The 22509-nt window shown below is 40.8% G+C and overlaps 1 protein-coding gene across 5 annotated transcripts; it reads right to left on the bottom strand.

Moving 5' to 3' along the window:
* Window positions 1-911: 911 nt before the first annotated feature.
* LOC131459095 (epidermal growth factor receptor substrate 15-like 1) lies at window positions 912-22179 on the bottom strand. 5 transcript variants are annotated; one of them, XM_058628546.1, is made up of 24 exons: window positions 22112-22179; window positions 21635-21676; window positions 20870-20959; window positions 20731-20778; window positions 20518-20637; window positions 20347-20406; window positions 20125-20250; window positions 19968-20027; window positions 19142-19423; window positions 14365-14522; window positions 12608-12767; window positions 10743-10828; window positions 10289-10361; window positions 9932-10093; window positions 9534-9731; window positions 8787-8951; window positions 8339-8447; window positions 7727-7866; window positions 7461-7521; window positions 5603-5688; window positions 5286-5352; window positions 3793-3926; window positions 2989-3005; window positions 2344-2508 (listed from the first exon to the last, which is right to left on the bottom strand). In XM_058628546.1, the coding sequence occupies exons 1-24, from the start codon at window positions 22136-22138 to the stop codon at window positions 2484-2486; spliced, it is 2496 nt and encodes an 831-aa protein (XP_058484529.1). In that variant the 5' UTR covers window positions 22139-22179; the 3' UTR covers window positions 2344-2483. The 5 variants fall into 5 exon arrangements, with proteins under 5 accessions (XP_058484508.1, XP_058484537.1, XP_058484520.1 ...); XM_058628525.1 differs by lacking the exon at window positions 2989-3005 and having other exon boundaries at window positions 912-2508; XM_058628554.1 differs by lacking the exon at window positions 3793-3926 and having other exon boundaries at window positions 912-2508.
* Window positions 22180-22509: the final 330 nt, after the last annotated feature.

The following is a 22509-nucleotide window of genomic DNA, read 5'->3' as shown; positions in this document are numbered from 1 at the left end:
TCCATGTTGTCTTGTTCACACATTTCTAGTTTTCTTATACTGTGACCTGTAGACCATCAGTTACACATGCTGCCATTGTGTACCCACTTTAACTTGAAAATAGGGGCACTTGATTTCCACTGTGATGTTATGCAGCTGCAGGACAGAAGGGCAGCCACTTGTGGGCTTAGCCTATAAATACAAACACTCCATCTCCATAATTACAGAGTGAGCCAGGAGCCGTCTGGACAGAGGGGAACAGCAAACCCTCATCAGGGGAACCTTCCACTCCATTTCTGATGGGTAGAAATTATAGAAGGACATCAAAGGGCCTTAATACTACAATTACACAGAGTCACTGTGTACTACAGTTTCAAAGTATCCCAAGTCTGTGCATAATACGTCTGTGTGGTGTCAGTATTTGTTTCACCCACATCAAAGGCAGAATTGAGTAGATGCACTAAAACCACATATCAATTTAAAAAGTAGGTGAATAATTTTACATTTTAAAATGTGTCGTTTTGTGATCATCTCATAAAAAAACAGCAACACAAAAGTAAGATCTGTACAAATCTATAAAAACAAAATGTGACCTGTATTGATGGAAACTGTTCCACAAAGCATCACATTTGTAAAAAAAAAAAAAAAAAAGAGGAAGTACACACCAAGTCAAAAATATCTTCAGTGGTAGATGCAAATGTATCACTCTCATTTCACTTTTTTGTTCCAATATTAATGCAGGTCGCGTTATAAAACCAATATTAATCTACAAATCAATCATTTGTAGAAAGCATATTACTACCTAAAATTAAAAAAATAAACCTTACAATTACGGTCATATTGTATAATTACCAAATAATAATTTAGCTTTACACGGGACAGACTTCCTTCTACACCGTGTAGTAAAAACACAAGGCGTATCATATTCAGACAACGTTTAAAAAAATCACTTTTATTCAATCAAAAGCTGGATCCGAGCGACTTAAAACTTTAAGGATTTTCATATGCAGAATATAATCGCATACATACTGTGCAATAATATGTTACAGTGTTGATATGTTGATAAATAAGGCATGTCCAGTCAGCTCTGGAAGATACAATGCATCCATACATTATGTGCCAAATAAACCTGATTAGTGTTTAACAGTTAGAAGAAAGAGATCTTACACAGACGTCCTCCAAACGGATCAAGAGACGCTCACAGACGGAGGTGCAGAGTTTAACGGTTGACTTGCTTGAAAAGCAGAGATTTGGAAGCAGGCGGTCACTGCACTACATCAGTGGTAACGTGAGGATGGAGAAGAAGTTCAAAGGTAAATGTAACAGCACGACTATAAACAAATTACCTTTACACATTTCTCCATTGAATAGTAGAGGCTTTTAGTTGTATGGGAGTGCAAGTCGCTCAGGGTTTTCACCGCAAGGCAACCAATGAGAAACCATCTGACATCGTATCCAAGGTAGACGGAACTTTTGATCGTAGGAAAGGAAGACATCACCGGTTATCACTAGTGTCTCTGTTTTTTTGTTTAAAAATTGTAAAGACGAGGTCGAGCCACGATAGGACAATATTTAACCAAAGTCTTTGTTAGTACTAAAAAGCACAACACACCCCACTTCTCTACACTCAGAGGTTGATTATATTCTTTAATCCATGAACTGTAAGGCCATAAATAGTAGATTTAAAATCATAACTGTTAAGAAAACATTTGTAACCTTTGATATTAAAATCTAAATCATGCCGTTCTCATGCTGATAACTCCAGTCTTCTTTTACAGATGTTCTAAAGTCTAATATAATATTATATTTACAGTGAACACATGAAGAGGGTTCTTAAAAATAATATAACTTTATACCCAGGCTAACAGTTAGCTTGTATGGTTTGACTTTTTTTTTAAAATTTTTAATATGAATTCTTCGGAGTAATTAAAGGTTATTTATAAAACTGTTTACAAAGTGCATCTTGCAAGTACATGCGCAACACACCCATCGTTTATGTACACAAATAAAATATTCTTTTGTTTTGCAACAAACAGGCTTTTGGTTAAGGCAGGGTGATTACCAGAACAAGATATGGAGCTAGGCTTAGGTTGTAGTCATGAACCCTTCTGGTTTGTGTTGCGTTTAAATCGCTATGTTGCTGCAGGAAGAAGGCAGGCTTAAATCAACTGGCTCCGTATCGTCCCTGATTATAGTTGTCATGTAGTTTGGGAGCAATGAACCTTAACTGGTGGCTAAACGTGGAGTCATTTGACTTGAGTCCAGTCACGGCGGGAGACAACACTGGTGTCTTATACAAATTGGTAACAGGAGCTGATAGTCATGTTGGGCCAGTGTCGACTAAATGAAGAGGGCTGAAAAGCTGCGGTGGGGCATGCCTGGTCAGACGCTGGGCATGTCGGCCCTGCTGAGAGCCATGGCGAGCTCCAGGTCCTGCTGCTCTTGGAGCCGCAGCCTCCTCAGCCTCTCCTGCTCCTCACGCTCGCTCTCCCGCTTGGCCCACTCTAGCTGCTGGCTCTCATTTCCAAGCTAGAGCAGAGAAACAAACATTAGATGTGGAGAAAAACACAGGAATGCAGGCTGAAAAAGGTCAACGTACAAAGATACAGATCTCTGGACAAGGAAGACGGATGTAAATCAAACTCTGGATGCAAATTCAAAATCAAGAGTTTAGAACTAGGCAAATTGTCAAAAATGATCTCCAAAACACAAAGATAAAAAATGATTTGATATGCAACAGTGAGGTGAGGAGACATAAATTCACTTGGATGTCACCAAACAGCGGAGAAATCTGCACAAAAAAGCTTCAGGAATTAAAAGACTCCTACAAGTGCTACATTAGCGCAATAAATGACAGGTCACATGTTCTTGTAAATACTCTGGATCAATGTGACTGTGGATGGATACTAAAAATAATTGTGCTCATGAATCACTCGACGCAGATTATGCTGTGTGGACAGGTTTTTCTCATGCAAAGGATTGACCACCACACCCTCGGTACAGTCTTACCTTGACAGGTTCAGATCCTGGCAGAAAAACAAAGATTACAATACAGAGCTCTGTATAAAATAAACACACACACACACACATAAATCCCTCCCACAACTGTCATGCATGACAAGCATGAGGGATTAAAAAAAAAAAAACATGTCACGTGAAATGACACAAACCGCACATAAAAAAAAACGGCCATGCATCATCTCCTCACTCCAGAGAGCGCTCAGCTGTTAGACTGTACGCGACGGCAAAGAAGCGGAAGGTGGAAGACAAAGAGGCAGATTTACTCTGTTGTGTGCTGCTTCCAGGCATATCATGCTCCGACAGAAAATAAGCCTTTAGCTTGTACCTCAACACCTGAAAAATGCTCCTCGAGTGCTACCTGACTGGGCAAGTTCACTACCACGCTGACTCTGAGTGTATGAATCCTGACTTCCTGCCTAAGGCTAACGCCAGAGACGACAACAACAAGCATGCAAGCCCCTTTTACCAGACACACAAAAGGTTAACGGCCGACTAGATACACACAAACCCTGGATCTGGTCCATGTCAGTCATGCAATAAACTCTGTGTATTTTTACTTTTATTCAAATCCCTTATAAAAAAGGTCTCAGTGGTTTGGTGAGTTGTTAGTAGACAGCCAGTAAAAACAGCCGTCCTGTGATTCCCTTCTAGAGTCACCGTGTGAGGGACAGTGGACAGAGGTGACCCCTGCGAGCCTGCAGCTCCACAGTCTGAAGATCAAGAGATCGGCAGCTCATGCAGACAAAGAGGCTCCATCCAAAAGAAGACTGTAAGTAGACTGACTTCACTTACAGAAGCAAAATCTGCAAAACCAACAGGACCCTCTTTGGATGTTTTACTTGTGTCTGTCGTAACAAAAGAGTCGTTACAGTCTGCAGCGGGGCAAACACCCTGGGACGACTCTGACGCACCCAAACTGAGCAAACCTACCAGAGAAGGAAGACGTATCCATGTCATTACAACAGTTTTAGTGACCCGAGTTTAGATGCTGAGTTTAGATGCTTGCCCCTTTGGGAAAATAACATCACACTTAAAAAGGTGTGTGTAGTATTGTTGTTGATAAATGTTTTTGCAGGAAGCCATGAGCTTTAAGCTCACAGTAGTTAACCACAGGTGATATCAGCTTTCTTTTTATTTTTTTATAAAAGGTGTTAACCACATTTTTGAGTAAAGCTCAATCATGCATTGAAGCCTAACATCGAAGCTTAACAAGCACATTGGGGCTTTTTTGGAAAGCAGAATTGCAAAACATGGACCCACCCTTGTCTACAGTAAATTTTGTAGACATTTCCTGTAGTGAGATTTTTTTTTCACATCTGTCAAAGTTGCACCATCACCATAAAGTTTTGCATCTGCAGACTGAGAGCTTCAATTAAGGCCTCCACTGTCTAATAAAGGACAGCGGTAGTATAATAGCATGCATTTAGCCAGGGAAACAACGGTTTACTTACTCATCTACCTGAGAATGCAACGCAACACAAACAGTTAAAGAACAATCGACGCTGCTAATTGTGCAATTTGGTTCTGCATGCGGTGCAGAAAGTGAGAGAAGTCCATGGCTTTGAGAGTGGGCATTCTCACTTCCCCATCACGTATGAGGCACGTCTCTAGAGCTGGCTCGCTGTTTAACACTCGCTACTCATCTCTGCCCTTTCTCTGTGTGGTGAGGCAAAGGGGAAGACCAACTTTCTCACGCTGTGGCTTCTGCTAAAAGAATACGTGCATGGTAGAAGCGGAAGGGCATATGCTGGGCATGTCCTTTCAGCTGTGTGTGACTTTGAATTACATGAGCATGATGCTAAAATCATCCAACTGGCTGTTAAAGAGTACTCTCTTAATCCGATCACACTAAACTGTTCAAGACAAAAATAAAGTGATGCCTTCGTGGAGTCACATCGACTTTTATCACATTTGCAATCTTATCTACAGTTAAAACTTCTTTTTTTTTCCTGCAACCTCACACATCAGGCGGGAAGTTTTCCCACATACCGCCACGGCACCAAAATCGCTCTTCAGTAAGACAACAGTCACAGAGAGAACCAAAATATGTTGAGGCTGCTGCATTTTTGTGACAAGTCGCAACCAATAGAAGCAGAGAAGGGCAACCAAATGTTGTACCGATAACAATGGGGTGATAAATCACCAACGGTATTAATTTCAACTGCTTTCAATCAACAAAATGTGCTGGTTATGAACAACAATAAACCATTAACGTCAAACCGGGCAGCAAGCAGAGTCATGTTTAAACACACACTCATAAACACTTATATAAAACCTGGGCTTACCATAGGGAGGAGGTGCAGGTCGGTTAGGCACATTCTTCTTTGATGGGAGCACGGGGTTTTCTGATTTCTGTTCACACAGCAGAGAAAAGAGATGAAAACAAAACAAAACAAAATGCTATCAACGAAACGATGACTCCCCTCAGAGACAAGTCAGCCAAAATCTAAAGCCTCTGGCCTCATACCAGTGCATATGTTTTCACAAACGTAATAAACTGGCAGGAAAATAAAGAAATAAATCTCCACCAGAGAGAAATTAACACAGCTTTCTACAGCTCGGGTGGAAAAACCATGTTTTATGGTACAACTGCGGAGCTTACCTTTGACATCTGATTGAAATCAGCAAATCCACCGACCTTGCCTCCAAACGCGTGGCTTCGAAAAGGGTCCGCTGTCCCAAACACATCTGTGACAACAGCACGTTCAAAAGGGCATTTTGGAACATTTGAATAGGTTTATGGAAAAAGCCAAAAACTAATGAAAATGAAGTTCAGCCTCACACCACACATTCACAACAATCTCTCCATCTCACTTAGGATTTTCAGGGAGAGGGAATGTGGCATGACCGTTTAATTTTCCGTGACATTTTTGCATAAAGCAGAGGTTTTGTGTAGCTTGACGCATGTATCTGATCAACAAATTAGAGGCGTCAGTTGGCGTACTGTTACCCAGAACTGTGCCCGGCTTGTTTTGAAGCTCAGCTCTGAGCTTCTTAATTAAAAAAAAAAGAAAAAAACACAACCTACAGACTCCAGATCGTTATAGTGAAAAAACAAAATATTGTAATAGAATATGTTTGTTGTGAATGTGCAACCACAAGAGACTCCATTCATGTGAAGTATGCAGTATTTTCTTTTTACGCACAGTAATTCAGCTCAGGTCTACAGTTGCCTCAGTGTTCTTCTGAAGGTGTGTAGCATGGCAGAGCACTGGCCAGGACTGGCCACTAACTTAAAACAACTTGTGTGCTGAATGAGGCAGAGCAGTTCAATAGCACCAGATATAAAGACAGGACAGAGGCAGGAGTGAACTGGTTAAAGGAGTGGCAGTGTATTCTAGTAGAGCAGGACCAGCAGTCACACAGTTTCTGTTATGCTTGGATCCTGCGAGCCTCCTGTTTTCCAGGGTAGGGGGGAGTATTTTTAGTTGGCCGGTAGTTAAATGCGTAGGTACTTGACTAAAAATAGACCCAAAAACCACAGGAAAAAGTGAAGCCACAGTGAGTAAAAATTGTTTGCCCCTCATGCCCCCAAAAATATAATCTAAATCTAACACGTCACCCAGAATGGCAAAGAAAGACTCTTTGAGATGAGTTTCACAACAAGGACGTTCTCTCACGTCGACGCTGCTGTTAATAGAGACACTTTCTGGGAAATCTACTTGGAAAATCTGCACACATTTAGCTCGGGGATGACTACGTACGACTGCTTTTATATCACAAAGTGACAGAGCAAGAAAACAGTACAGTATCCTACAGCAGTGCCATCATATACTCAATAGTACCTCCCTCACGACAATTACTGACACAAGACTGAGGGAAAATATACAACCTGTGTATTCTTTGACTACCTGTTTTGTACTACTAGTTGACTTAAAGCAGGGGTAGGCAACACCCACTATTACTGAGCAATAATACCATTAAAACCGTTTGACATAATGTGAATCAAGTGATATAAAAGAGATGTGGACTTGCACGTGCTCTGGCTTCTATTTCCAGCCTTTTGACCAAACACGGGGCCGCTCAGTTCAGAGAGAACGGCCCGCGCTCCTGTTGGCTGTTCTCCTACGACCCCGTTCAGACCTAGCATTAACATCCGTCTAAGTACAGGTCTGAACGCTCCCAAAGCGTCCTGAATGTGTCCCCGGATCTGATCACAGAGACCACATTCGGAGGTGGTCGGAGGACATGTGACCACAGTCCTGAGCGTACATGACTACAATCTGTCCTCAAGATCTCCTCAACTCACTTCATCTCATCCAAGGCAGTTTTTATTTTACATTAATGACCACTCAAACATACAATTATTTAGCCCCCCCCCCCAGCCCCGCCCTCTAAAAAACGTTTTTTTTGCGATTTGGCCACTCATTTTTTGACTTTTTCCAAAAAGCAATACTTTACATTTACAACCAAGATGATAAAATCTTTGTGTAGTGTGTTCTGTGTGAGCAGTAAAGTACCTGAATTGTTTGGTTTTGGGCTCTTTGATGAGAAGGGATCTCCACTGCTGAAGGCACTCGGCTGGGAAAGAAGAACAGCACACGTACAGTCAGTCAGCTATTCAAATCATCTTTTGGTTAAAAAAAAACAACATAAATAAACAATGACCACATCTACATAACTGCATATCTACAATGGTGAGGACAAGTCAGCAAGTGATTCAATGCGAAAAAAAGGAAGTCGCACTTTAAAGTCAGGACATTAACAAAGAAGAGGTGTTTGATACCTTGCTTGGCAGTGAGGGTTTTCTACTAAAGGGTTCTGAGGATGGGAACGGGTCCGACTTGTCTGGCCTCTTGAAAAAGTCTTCCGATGAGGTTCCTTTGAATGGATCACTTTCTTTGAATGGATCTCCTCCAAACGGATCTAAAACAAGGACACGACGGCCATCGTCAACCTCTGACCATCAACTTCCTATTGTTGTTACTGTGGTTTTCTTTTCATTTTTCCACATCATGCGCTCCAACAGAAGGGAACGTTTAACCTTTCCATTAGCTGCACAATTTGGCACCCACAATGGATTTAGGTATAAAGTGGAAATGTTTATTTACATGGACACAAAATGTGTGCAAGTGATTAAGCTGCTGGCAGAACTGGTCAGGGAACAGTATCCAGTAAGAGATTTGTTTGTGTCCCTCTATTTATTTATTTATGTTTGTGGGTTTTTTATGCATCTTGTACTTGAATGGTTCTAACTTACAATATTAAGAAGTGGTCTTTTGTGTGAGGAAAGATCGTTTTTGTATAAAGACCATGATTACAATTAATATAAAGAAGAATTTAAAAAAAGAAAGACAGGATCAAAATAAAAAGGAAAGATACAAGGATGTGTTGAGACCTTGAAAGGTGTCAGACTTGAAGGGGTCTTCTGTTTTAAAAGGGTCTGATGGAGCCTCCTTAGCACTGCTGTGGTTGAACATGGCTATCCTTGACTTGAAAGATTCATCCTAGTGTATTAATGCACAGAAAAAAAACACAAGTTAAATAATAATCCTGTTACAACATGTAAAACAAGTTAAAACAACAGGAAAAGAGAGCTCAAGAATACATTACAACAAAACCACAACTTTGGTTATAACAACCCAGGAAACAACAAGGTTTCATATGAGCGTTATGTTTTATTTCGGTTTTTTTTGTGGTGTCTAAATAGCAGTTAACAGCGAGAGGAGGAGATGTTGACATAAGACCAGTTGAAGTGAGGAAAGACGTGTTTGGTCAGTGTGTCCGTTGTCCTGTTTAGTGGATAAAACCAGAACCAGGAAAAGTTCAAGCAATTATTTCCTCACCACAGTCCTGAAACCTCCATTCTCCTTTGCAGGAAACCCCTCACTTAAGTCTGGCAGGTTGGTGAAGTTTCCTCCGTTAATGTCTCTCAAAGCGTCGTTGTACTGCTCAATGGTCTTGGTCACCTCTTTCTGGTTATCCTGGATCAGTGTCAACTTACTGCGAGCCTAAGCACACAAAATAAAATAATGTTGTTATCTGAATCTATCTCAACACAGTATAGTTTTTGAAAGGTTATCAACACTGGAGCATCACTGCTAAAAGTACAAAAAGGCCCCAATTAAAAGTCTTCTTGAGTGATTATTGAGTCTGCTGAAGATTAACAAATGCACTGGATGTTTACCAAGTGTTGGTTTGTGGTTCAGCTGGTGAAAAAAAAGTGGTCAAAATAGACTTTAACCACTATGATAGAGTAGTTTCATTTCAGTCTGTTTCAAGTTTTTTATTTTTGCTAATATGATAAACAGAAGCAAAAATAAAACGTGCATTTCCAAAACTTAGACTGTTGTCTTAAAAACCCATTCCTATTAACATAAAACATGAATTAGTTGGAACATTTACACACACACACACCTTTCTACGTCATCCACCACATATTACGTTTGTAATTCCAGGCTTACATTTGTATGAACTACTTAATCTTTCTTATTGTGCAACAATATCTATCACACAACACTGAGATAATCAGTTACTAGCGAAACATGGCAAAACATCCTGATGTAACCTGTTGCCTCTCCGTCTGCTCTGACCTGATTGATCTCTTCCTGGGTGGTTTTGAGCGACTTCACAATGCTGTCCAGCTGGACGCGACCGGAGAGCAGGCTCTGCTCCAGCTGGGCCTCCTCCTCCTGCAGCCGGCTCAGGTCTGATTTGGTGCGCCTCATTTCATCCTCTTGGCTCTGGAGGTCCACCTCCTGAGAGCGGATCTGGCCTTGCAGGGATGAAATCTGTAGGGTCCAAGCAAAAAGAAAGAGAAGGGTTTACGCTTGTAGGTTCAACAACTGTGCCACAGTTAAATTGCATCTATTAAATATGCCAAGGTACAAAGGTTTCACCACAATAATACAAGAACTGCACAAGTAGCAGGATATAGAGCAGAATGTCTTGTTATATTATGCAGATTATAGTAACAAGTCAGGTCTCTTACCGTCTGAGATTCTTCCTGACACTTCAACTTGACGTCATTGACCATCCCTTCCAGCTTTGAGCGCTGCTGGTCCATCTCCTCTAAACGTTCCTGGGCGTCCTGCTTTTGAGACTCAAGGTCCTGCAGACTGCTGCTCTCCCTGTCCAAGTCGTTCTGCATATCCTGAGGGTCGGCCAAACACACGTTGACAGGTGTTTGCGGCATACATCAACAGCGTCTCATGTTCTCGTCAGCTTTTATTTCTACTTCTTCAACGCTAGATTGTATCATTTGGGAGTAAAACAGCACTTGCACCACTTTAATCTGTAATCCAAGCACTTAATCGCTCATGAAACTGTTGCTTCTGTTAAGCCTCACCTGAACATCACTGTTTTTCTGCCTGATGGCATCCTCCTTTTCCTTGATCTCATGCTCCAGGATGAATTTCTCTCTAAAAGGTTAAGAATGTGTGAGATGAGCAAAGGAAATGAAAAGCACATTCTGATATCATGCACCTAAAGAAAGCCCATGCTGGCAATATGCTGTGAAATTGCAATAAAAAGTATTATACCCCATTCTATTTACTCCAAATGTAAGATAGCCTTATAAATATTAGCAAAGCTTCATGATGACATTGTTTTCTTCACAAAATCTCTTGGGAATTGGAACAAAATATGAAGGAGCTTTTGGTAAAATAAAGTATAACTAATGGATAAAAAGAGCTTTGATCTATAACCTCAATATAACCTCACTACAACCTCTCCTTCTTACTCTGTGAGGAAATTAAACAAAGCTATCCTATCCTCCTTGTACTCAGGGTGCAGGGTCTCACCTCTGCAGCTGCGCTATTTCCTTGCTGAGGTCATCGAGCTCTTTGATGCCCGTCAGCTCCACCGACCCCGTGGAGCTGGTGTTGTCCTGAGGTGAGACACATTGAGACACATGAATGAGACAAAAAGAAAAGTTTTTGAGAGAACACGAATAGACATAGGATGAGAACAGAAAAGACGTGAAGTGTGGTTACAGGTAGGACAGGAAAATGGATGAAATGATTGCAAACAGTAACAGAACAATGGGGGAAATGGTCCAATACAGAGAGGAGGAAGGAGGAGAAGAGCAGAAAGGACAGCAGAGATATGCAGGGGGAGTGAGGAGCTCCCCATCGACATGTCTAACAAAACAAAAGACACAGGAAGGAAATACAAACATCTCGCACAGTCAGAGAGGGAACCAGACGCCCAGACAATACATGAGGAAAAATGCACACAGGACAATAGAAAAGAATGCAACACTGAAGTGAAATGTGTCCTCTACATCATTGTTCAACATCCAGCCAATGTCACATTAATACCATTCAATTTTACAACAGCATGTGTATCGCTCCTGTATTATAATTGATCACACGTGGCGTATTACTAAAACGTTTATCGCCACTTTAAATGTAAAGCACAGGACGGTTAATGTTTGTCTTTTAAGCATTAATAAAGAAGAATTCACAAATTTAAAGATAAGAAGGTTTCTAAAATAACACTTTTACCTCTAGAAAACCTCCATATTTGCAAATAAGTAAATAAATGAAGTGAAACTATTTGTTAGTACAGGAATTAGTCAGGAAGTACTGTATACTGCAGATGGATGTTAGTTGACAGTTGCAGTGTGGTTACTGGTGTAGTACATACACACACACACACACACATATATACACATACACACACACACACACACATATACACATTTTATATATATAGATAGATATATATACATACATACATACATACATATGTATATATATATATATATATATATATATATATATATATATACATACATACACACACACACATACATATATACACACATATATATATATATACACATACATACATACACACATATATATATATATATATATATATATTTATATTACACATCTCTATCATATACTGAGATGTTCTACAGCTCGTTTTGCACAAGGACAACTTCCATGTGGGGACATTTAAGTATATTTGATTTGTTTGACATATGTTAGTGTTGAAAACATATGGGGACATATGTTTTGTTTGACATAAGTACATCTGGTAAAACAGTAGGTGGCAGGGTAAACCATAAACAAGGATTAGGAAAGACACATTTTGAGGAAACAGCAAACATGTTGAAAATACCAAACAATATCTAAAAAAAAGAAGAAGTGTGTTCCCTTCTGTTTTGAAAATAAATGGCGAGACAGATTTATAAGATAAACATTCTGTTTACACACGTTTCGACAGAGACTGACAATATGAGAGAACAACAGCACCACCTTGTGATGCAAAGAAGACATGAACCCCATAGTAAGAAGGTAATTAACTGTTTTAGAAGGTAACAACAGAACTCACAATATAAAAAGTGCTGCTTTGCAACTTTTTAATCTCCCAATAACAAGTTAAAATTCATTATTGATGGTGAGCGAATAGGAACAATGTAAGACGCATAGAACCCAACGGCAGTCAAAGGTTTAAACTGTCAGAATCCAGAGTAATCCTGACCTGAAGTCAGGTAAAAAGAATTCACTGTAACAGGCTTGCTGTGACAAACGCTGATTTAAAATGCACAAAGTGAAAAGAAAACTAACTCTCAAGGCACAGATTAAAGTGAAAAGAAGAGATTTGTAAAAATGAATAGGAAAACTGAAAGATTAAGTGAAGTGTAAGGACTCACAGTGACAGTTGTACCAGTTCTTTCTGACGGGGGAATCATGTCTGGAGTGAGATTGGAGGGCGGGTCTATGCCTTTAGTGACCTTCTGCTGAATCAGATACATGGCCAGAGAGAACTGCTCGTGGTTCAGCTTTCCCGTCTGTTTGGTGTCTGCCAATCCCCTGTAGACAAGAAGATCAACATCACTGTGAACATTTGATTCCATTGCCTTGGAAAAGCATGTTTAAAACTGTCCATCTTATTTTGTAAATATCTCCTGCAGAAGTTTAAACTGTCCACAAGATGGTGCTATAGTAGTTAGCCTGGCCAGACCTGCTATTCTTAATTGTGAAAGACTCAGTCCTTTCAAGTACCCAGGTAAGAAAGCACAGAATGAAATGAGATTGGAATAAAACAGAAGTTTCACAAACCTAAGTTTCAGCAGGAACATTTACCTTGTATTACATGGACATATTGCATTAGAATATATACAGTAGCTGTCATTCTAATGAAGGAATGCTGTGGCTAAAATAGTCTGTGGCCTACAAACACCTTCACAACTAAGGCTGCAACGATTATCCAATTAATAGATTATTAAATACTCAATTAATCTGCAACTATTTTCATAATCAATACATGGGCTTGAGTGTTTTTTCAATAATTGAAACAAGTTTCTCCTATTGTTTCAGTTTTTTTAAATGTGAATATTTTCTTGCTTCTTCACTCCATATAACAAAGAAATCTTTAGAATAGTTTCGGTTTGAGAACAAAACAATACATTTAAGAACATCATCACCATTTTACGGACCAAACAAGTACTCGATTATTACAGAAAATAATCGACAGATAAACTGATTATGAAAATAATCAACACACAAGGATTAAATATTTCCAAATATATAATTCTAGAGTTACTGAAAATAGTTGTTGCAATTAATTTAAAAATATGTAATGTGTTATGTTAAATTGACAGTGTTTTAATGGCTGTTTAATGGCATATTTCCACCAGCTCTACTTGCCTCGCCTCGGCACAACACGGCACGGTTTAGGTTGCATCTACAGCGGCAGATGCTGCTCGTGATTGGCGGTGCTGTCCCTAAATACACCAGACTCCTCTGTTAAATATAGAGAATTCCCTGTTAATTGTTGGAGATTAACCCACGTCTTAAGATCGTTAAGTAGTTTTAACTGATCCACAGTTCGGCACCGTTCGGCTTGATTTCTGTGTCGCACGTTTCTCTTCCTGTGACGGCACTCTGGCCAGTCAGTGGCCGACAGTCTGACCAATCATTGCATAGTACCTACTCAGCATGCTTTTGGAACCTCACCGGAGCAGGTACTAAAAGTAGTACCTGGTACCAGGTACTATGCTAGTGGAAACGCTACTTAAACCCCGCCGTGGCGAGGCGAGTAGAGCCGGTGGAAATACACCATAAGACACACCCGGTTTATATCGAGCAGATGACCTGAGACAATATCTCCATCTCTGAAATGCTCTCTGACACTGACTTCTATTTGTTGTTTTTTTTTGTTTGCAGCACAACATGTTGCTGCTTAGTAGAGCAACCAATAAGAAGTGATCTCTCTCTCTAAACATAGAAATTATTTCAGTTTCTCCCCAGAGAAGTTGCAGAAATCTAGTTCTCTCTCAGTCTTCTTAAATCAAGAAGCTGAAAGATTCATTGATCAGAAACGGCAAAAAATATGTTGCCTACCACATCTTTAAAAGTGCAGTGAAAGTAAAGAGAAAAAAACATCTAAACTGTGCTGTGGTCTCACCATATCTGGGCCAACATTGTCTGGGAGAGATTGGAATGCATGAAGATCTCTATCACCTCGGTGCCATTGACCAGTCCGTCACTGTCAGTGTCTGTCTGCTTGAAAATGTCCTTGTATCTCTCCCTGTCAGCCACAGGTACCACCCAGTTCACTGCAGGCTACGGGCAATTAAGGAAATAGATGTTAATTCAGATTTAGGGGAAAAACATCTGCAAAAAACAATATACAATGTATATATACACACACATGAAGGACTCGATATATTTGCAACCTGAGGAGATAAAAAAAAGCTTCGAAAAAATAAGGACATCCAAGTGGATGAGAATGATGTCAGGTGATTATGGCAGAGGTGTGAACAGAGAACACCGCTTCCCTTCCCTCTCTGGGAAACCTGTTTCTTTAAGTGTCACAAAGGTTGAAAGATCACCGCACAATGATTAAAACAATGTGGTGAAACAAGTCTTCCCATTAGCATTGGAAAAGCATTAATTTATGAAATGTTGGTTTCTTTCAAGGACAAGCCACCTGAAGAATCAGGACATGCAGGTTTTTAAAGCACCTTTAGAGCCATACATACACGACACATGCATTTTTCTTTCCAGTGTTTCCTCTTGTAGTGAAACTAAGGCCTCAATTTAGATCTGTGATCTGTGACCAATTGTTTTTACAACTACATTAAAGCATTACATTTAATTGAAAGGGCAGGACTTTGCAATTACCTAATATTAGCATTTATTTAACTTTAAAAATAAATATATCTACAAATAAAACAAAATATGTTGACCAAATGATTTATTCTGCATAGTTTGAAAATGTTACAAACATTTTTTTAATTTACCAGAAAAAACATGAAGTTGAACCGTAAATTCAGTTATTCAATGATGATATTTAATTAGGGTTCGAGCAACAAGGTTGCAAGAACCCTATTGAAATGCAAAAGATTATTATTATTATTATTATTATTATTATTATTCCTAAAAGTAAATCGCATTTTTGAGGCCTTTCCCATACCCCAAAACTCACAGATTTTTGTGACCGCATCAATCCTGGTGTAAATTTACGTCTGAAAGTCGTTCGGGGAAAATGCGTGGAAAATTGGAAGTGGGAGGGGCTAAAAAGTCACGCAAAAAACTTCTATTAGGTCAACTCATGTCGGGTTTAATGTACGTGAACGAAACTTGGTACACACGTTCATTAGGTGGGGACGGTCAAAAAAGTCGATGACGACTTTCCCGTGAAACCTACAGGAAGTCCGCCATCTTGGGTTGATTGGCCATTTTTGGGCGATTTTGGCGATTTCGCAGCAATGGTATTTGAACTAACTCCTCCTAGAGTTTTCGTGCGATCGCCTTCAAACTTGGTGAGGTCCCTGTGGACCAGTTGAGGAGCTCACGGTATCAAAAGTTTTTTCAAATGTCGTATGGCGCACGAGATAGGGGGCGGCAAAGTTCGTGATGATTCTGATGTTTCGCATCAGAAAAACAAAACTCTTATAACTTTGCGATGGAAGGTCCGATCCGAACCAAACTTGCTATGAGTGATGATGGGCCATGGCTGAAGACGTCTATGAAAAAACGGTGAAGTTTGAAAACAGCGCCTCCTTGTGGTGAAAGAAAATACACACAAAAAAAGTTTTTTTACAATTTCGGGAATAACTTTTACACAGATAATCGTTCCGCACTCAAAATTGGTGACAACAGTCAAAACACATGGTAGATGATGCGTGATCAATATGACGACAAATCGTTTAACGGTGTTGCCATGGCAACAACGCAAAGTCGGATTTTTGGGACAAAAAATCAAACTGCTACAACTTCGCGAATCCTGGTCCGATCTGAACCAAACTTGCTAGGATTGATGATAGTCCGGCCCTAAAGACGTCTATATGAAAATATTCAATTTCGAAAACAGCGCCCCCTGGTGACAGTAGACAATATGACAGCTTGTATTTCAATTATCTCCTCCTAGAGCTTTCGTGCGATCACCTTCAAACTTGGTGAGATCAATGTGGACGAGTTGAGCATCAAAAGTTATCAAAAGCTTTTTAAAATATTGTATGGCGTACGAGATAGGGGGCGCCAAAATTGGAGATAATAATAATTTTTCACAACAGACAATGAAACTCTTATAACTTCGCGATGGAAGGTCTGATCGCAACTAAACTTACTATAGTTGATGATGGTTAGTTCCTGAATATGACTATGTTGCTGAAACGGTACATTTTGAAAACAGCACCTCCTGGTGGTGGTAGAAAATTCTAAAAAAACAAACTGTTACAACTTTGCCAATTCTGGTCCGATCTGAACCAAACTTGCAAGGATTGATGACAGTCCTGCCCTGAACACGTCTATATGAAAATATTCATTTTCAAATACAGCGCCCCCTGGTGACAGCAGACAGAATTACATTTATAGTTTTTGATGCTGCTCCAACAGGGATTGTTGTATCCACTTGAAACTTAGTATGTAGGACCCCAGACCCTTCCTCAACATGTCCGTAAAAGGTCACCTCCCTACAGGAAGTGGAACGCCCGAAACAGGAAGTAAAGTCTTACATTGTCCGATTGACACGAAACTAGATATGTGAGTTACCGGACCTTCCCTGAACATGTTTCCGGAGACGCCGTTGACCGAACAGGAAGTCGGCCATTTTAAACAGGAAGTGCCCTCTAACTTTGCCATACGTTGTCCGATCTGCACAAAACCTTATATGTGAGTTAAGGGACCTGTCCTGAGCATGTCCGTAAAAGGTCACCTCCCTACAGGAAGTGGAACGCCCGAAACAGGAAGTAAAGTCTTACATTGTCCGATTGACACGAAACTAGATATGTGAGTTACGGGACCGTCCCTGAACATGTTTCCAGAGACAAACAGGAAGTTGGCCATTTTATACAGGAAGTGCCCTCTAACTTTGCCGTACGTTGTCCGATTTGCACAAAATCTTATATGTGACACCAGGGACCTGTCCTGAGCTTGTCCGTAAAAGGTCACCTCCCTACAGGAAGTGGAACGCCCGAAACAGGAAGTCAAGTCTTACATTGTCCGATCTGAACAAAACTTGATATGTAAGACAAGGGAACTTCCCTGAACACGTTTACGGAGACGAACAGGAAGTTGGCCATTTTAAACAGGAAGTGCCCTCTAACTTTGCCGTACGTTGTCCGATTTGCACGAAACCTTTTATGTGACACCAGGGACCTGTCCTGAGCATGTCTGCAAGAGATGACCTCCCAACAGGAAGTGGAATTCCCGAAACAGGAAGTAAACTCTAAGATTATCCGATCTGCACAAAACTTGATATGTAAGACAAGGGAAGTTCCCTGAACACGTTTACGGACACGCACTTGACCGAACAGGAAGTCTGCCATTTTAAACAGGAAGTGCCCTATAACTTTGTCATACGTTGCCCGATCCCCCTCGAAATTTGGAACGACATGCGCAGGGACACCGCTGAAAATAACTAGTACTGAAAATAACTAGTACTGAAAATAACTAGTACTGAAAATAACTAGTACTGAAAATAACTAGTACCGCGCGCGGTGAATGAACGGGTGAGAGCGCGAGGCACGCGGGGAGCCGTGGCACACGGCGACCCGCGTGGGTCGGCTCGAACCCGTTCAGAACCGCGCGCGGTACTAGTTATTTTATCATTTTGCAATTGGATGTAAGGTCATTTATACCTAATAATTATGTTATTGTTATCAATTCTAACCAAAGCACTTCCCTCAAACCAGATGGCCTACTGGTCATAGGCCCCATTCAGTCCTGGTATCCGTCCTCGGCGATGAGGCTACGTGTGGATAACGCTAAGTAGGACTGTTCACGTCATTAAAACGTGTCCTGGATGCGTCTCCTGTGACAACATTACTGTATGATTGGATCTGGCGTCCCCACCCTTTATTAAAATACACTCCAACTGTTTGAGAGGACACAATTATGGTTTGAACAAGTCTGACTGTATAGATGTGTGTCATGACAACATGTTCAAGAGGAGCGGCGTGGGTTCAAGCTCTTGTGCTGAAAATGACCCATTTATACCTACTTCTCCACGACATTCACTTCACACCAGAACATTCTCTCTCTTCTTGCCCCCTTTGAGCAGCTAACTAAAGAGATCAGCTCATCTGATGCATCTGGGGCAGACGTTATTCCCTTAATTGCAGCACGAAAGCGTCTTCTACACAAAGAGGTTGAGACGGACCACGGAGCGAAAACAAAAATAAGTGTAAGAGTCGGTCAACACGTTTTACTAAGATCTAATATTAATATATACAATTGAAATGCCTTGAATTAAGGTGAAGTATTGGTGAATATTTAGCTGAATTAAAAAAAAAAAAACAATGGTACAGAATTGGCATAATCATTTCTTTCTGTGTTTCGGTTTTCAGCCAAGTTTTCCATAAGTTTTCCACAATATGTTACTTCCATGACTCAGTGTAAATAGTTTAACAAAGGGGAGACCCCTATAGTGACCATAGGGCCCAGTAATGAGGCTCTTGCTTCGACGTGCTAGCCCTATCACAGTTGGAATGGAATGTCTTCATCAACATCCACAATCGACTCTGTCTCTCTTTTGGGCCCATAGATTATTAAAAATGTATGCGTATCACATGACATCGTGACACAAGTGTGTGACGTAAAACAGTTTTTCTCATTTAAAAACATTTTCAAGAATTTCATGACCATGGGAACCCTGTTATAAAGCTAGCGACGTGGTCACTTAAACACTTAAAATGACACCTGAAGAGAGACACGGGTGAGGAACTGAGGTGACGTACCTGTGAGCTGGATTTAAAGGAGTGTTTTGGAGAGAGGCCGACGCCACTGATGCCGAGAGGGGCCGCACTGAGAGGAGCTGCACTGCTCAGAGGTGGAGTGCTACGCAAGGAGTCTTTGAGAGGAGATGGACCACCTGCAAGCCCAGAGAGAGCAGGCAGCACCGCCACAGCACCCGGCAGTGCACCTGCAATCTTTTTCCTTTTGGAAGGGGGGATGAGGGAAGTGGGTAAGCTAGCTGGGATGGGCTCCTTCTCCATGGCTCGATACACAAGATGCATGGCCTAAACAACACAGAAAACATATCATTGAAGTACTTTGTTAAGGCTTTTCAGTATTTTTCTCTACAGCCGTGCTTCCATCATGGTACGGTTCAGTTTTGTAGAGTACGGTACGGTGTGGAATGGTAAAGCCCTGGGTCAGCATTTCGACTGAGAACAGTACCTTTACTTGGTAGGCGGGGTGCGTGGCTGTGCCCGATGACTGTGTCAGCAATTGAAGACATCCAGCAGCTACTTTATTCCTGCTCGATATGTGGCTGTTTGTCTCAACAAGGCATCAAGCTTTGTATGTGAATAGACAGCGGGTGTTTGCCTCAACTTCAAGGGAGTGACATTTCTCTATCGCCTAATAAGCAGACTGCCTGACCTCACCATACCATTTTACTCTGGTGCCCCAAGGGAAGGTTGCCAAAAAATGGAACAGTAGGTGCTGGTTATTTCTGGTTCTATTCCTAATGGAAACGCAAAAAAAGATGTACCATACTATACCGAATCGAACCATTACACTTGAGGGAAACACGGCATATTAAAACAACCTTCATCTTACCACTGTGAATTCCTCTTTGTCCAAATGTCCATCTTTGTCAACATCACTTAGGTCCCAAATCTACAGAAACAAGAAGTTTCAACATGAAATATGATTATAATTTAAATGTTTAACATTGTAATATGTACGAGAAAATCACTCTGAAACGTCATGTCACCTTTCCTAACACATCCAGAGGTAGCTTGGAGTTTATCAAAACTGGCCTGACTTTGTCCCCAGAGAGAAGACCCTTTACTGGAGTCAGACTCTCAAAAATGCCCTCGAACTTCCCTTTTTCATCAGGCTGGGAAGGGAGGAAAAAACAGTTGAGATGACAAATTGACTTCACTAAATGTGAATGTCTTATTCAAGAATGTACTTCAAACTGATATCTTCTCACCCTTATTGCCCACTGTGAGTCTGGCAATGTTGCGGAAACACTCGGACTGTTAGAGTCTCTCTGTAAAAAAAAAAAAAAAAGAAAGGGATGATAATAAAGTGGCTAAGACACTAATAAGCAGGGGAGTCAAACATGGATGAAGAAGTGACTGTTGAGACATATTTGACTCACATTCTCATTTTCTAAAACACTTACAAACTTGGGAGCGGCGACGATTTTGTTGAGGTTGCTAAGGCTGATGTCATTTCCGCCCTGTGCTGTGGCCACGAGTCTCAAAGCTATGAAGAAACCCTACAAAAGAGGAAGATGTCGAGACAAGACCAGTGTTCAATGCACACTCAGCATCTTCAATCACAGCAAATTTACAGAGAAACTCAGTGTTACCCTCTTGTCCAGGAATCCTTTTCTTTCTGAATCAGCTAAATCCCAAATCTAAAGAAAAGATTAAAAAAAATAAAAATCACAGAACCTAGATGCCATGGATTGAATATATAATCTTATTTTGTTTGTAAATGAGACCCACCTTTCCCAATGTACTGTCTGGCAGGCTTGACTTTTTAAGAAACTGAGCTGCATCGCCAGCTGATATTTTCCCTGTGTGTCCTGGATCCAGCTGCAAAGACCAGAGCAGACATTGCTGTGCTTATTAACTGATTTCATTTGACACCTAATTCACATTTAAATAAACACTAGACAAGCCTGTCTTGTGATAACATTTGTTACCATGTTGAGGTGTGTAAATTAACCTTTATAACCAATAACCAAAGCCAATTGTATTTATTTCTAATTCAGAATTCACTAAATGACATGGATATAGACCCAGACCATGTTCTATCCAGATCAGGATAAATCACTGATTAATGACAGCGCAACTGGCCTTAAACTTGCCTTTGTGGCAGTAGAGGTCCAGAAAATTCACACTAAAACCATGTAACAACACCTATTCACACAGGCAGTGTATGTTGAACTGATTTATAAGACCGCTATGATGCAATATGATGTTCTAGACCTTGACGTGCGGGGATTTTCTCACTGTGGACCTTGGCATGAGTGTTTTTTCTCTCTCTGGACCAAGGGCTGTGTTATGTATAGCCAAAACATGTTCATGGTAAGCATAGATTGAAATAAATTTATAATTATAGCGAAAAAAAACAGCTCATTTGAATTGAATTATTGCCCAGCCCTATCTGGGTGAACGCCACTGTCCTAACCCTGTCACCACGGGGGGGGTTTGGGGGGGGAGACCCATATCTTGACAGAAACAGAACCGGATGAAACACCGCCTTACCTGTCTGTAATAATGCTCATATGCTGGGTTTCCACTTGATAACTGGAGAAGAAGCACACAGGAGACAAACACGACACCGAGTCAGTCAAATAACAGCGTGAGATATACGTGGATCAACAAAGCTAACGTAGGCTAACGCAATATTTGTTTTGGTTTTGGTTCAATTGTGACACCTAAGTGTTGGTGTTCGGTGTCACAGTCCTCGCGACGCTCGTGTAACGCCACCACTGTCACTGTCACTACTGTCACTAGTGTCACAGTAGCTTCCTCCTTCCATTAAATCCCTCAGTAACTTCACTAAATGTAGCCAACTGTGTTAACTCTTACTTATACGTCACAAACGCGGCTCCACAGGTCAACATTGAGCACAGTTTACACAACAGTGACGCACTGAGGGCAAAGTGACGCTGTTACTGTCGCTCATTCGTCATTTATTTCAACATTATTTGTCTTTTCTTCAGATACTGAAGCTCCTACCTGACTGAGAGTCATGAGCGCCGCCATATTTCCTGGTGTCTTGGGAGCGCGCAAACGCCCCTTATGGGCGCGGGAGCGAGCGGGAACAGCTCGGAGCGAGCGCTCTTCGCGGGAGCGCGCGCCGCCGCTTTAAAGGTGTATTGCACCGTTTATGTACACCATCCATCTACAGCTGTCTTTTTCTGAATAATAATCAAACGTTTGCAATGATTGTGTAGTATGTAAAAGTGAGTAAAAGTTGCTATACATATGAATAACAAAGTCAAGTAAAGATACTTGAATTGTGCACAGTAAAGTAAAAGTTTCTATAAATATGAATAACAAAGTCAAGTAAAGACACTTGAATTGTGCACAGTAAAGTAAAAGTTGCTATAAATATGAATAACAAAGTAGAGTAA

Source organism: Solea solea, chromosome 1 (genome assembly GCF_958295425.1).
Source record: "Solea solea chromosome 1, fSolSol10.1, whole genome shotgun sequence".
Classification (NCBI taxonomy): domain Eukaryota; kingdom Metazoa; phylum Chordata; class Actinopteri; order Pleuronectiformes; family Soleidae; genus Solea; species Solea solea.
This window is presented reverse-complemented; position numbering and strand designations above follow the sequence as displayed.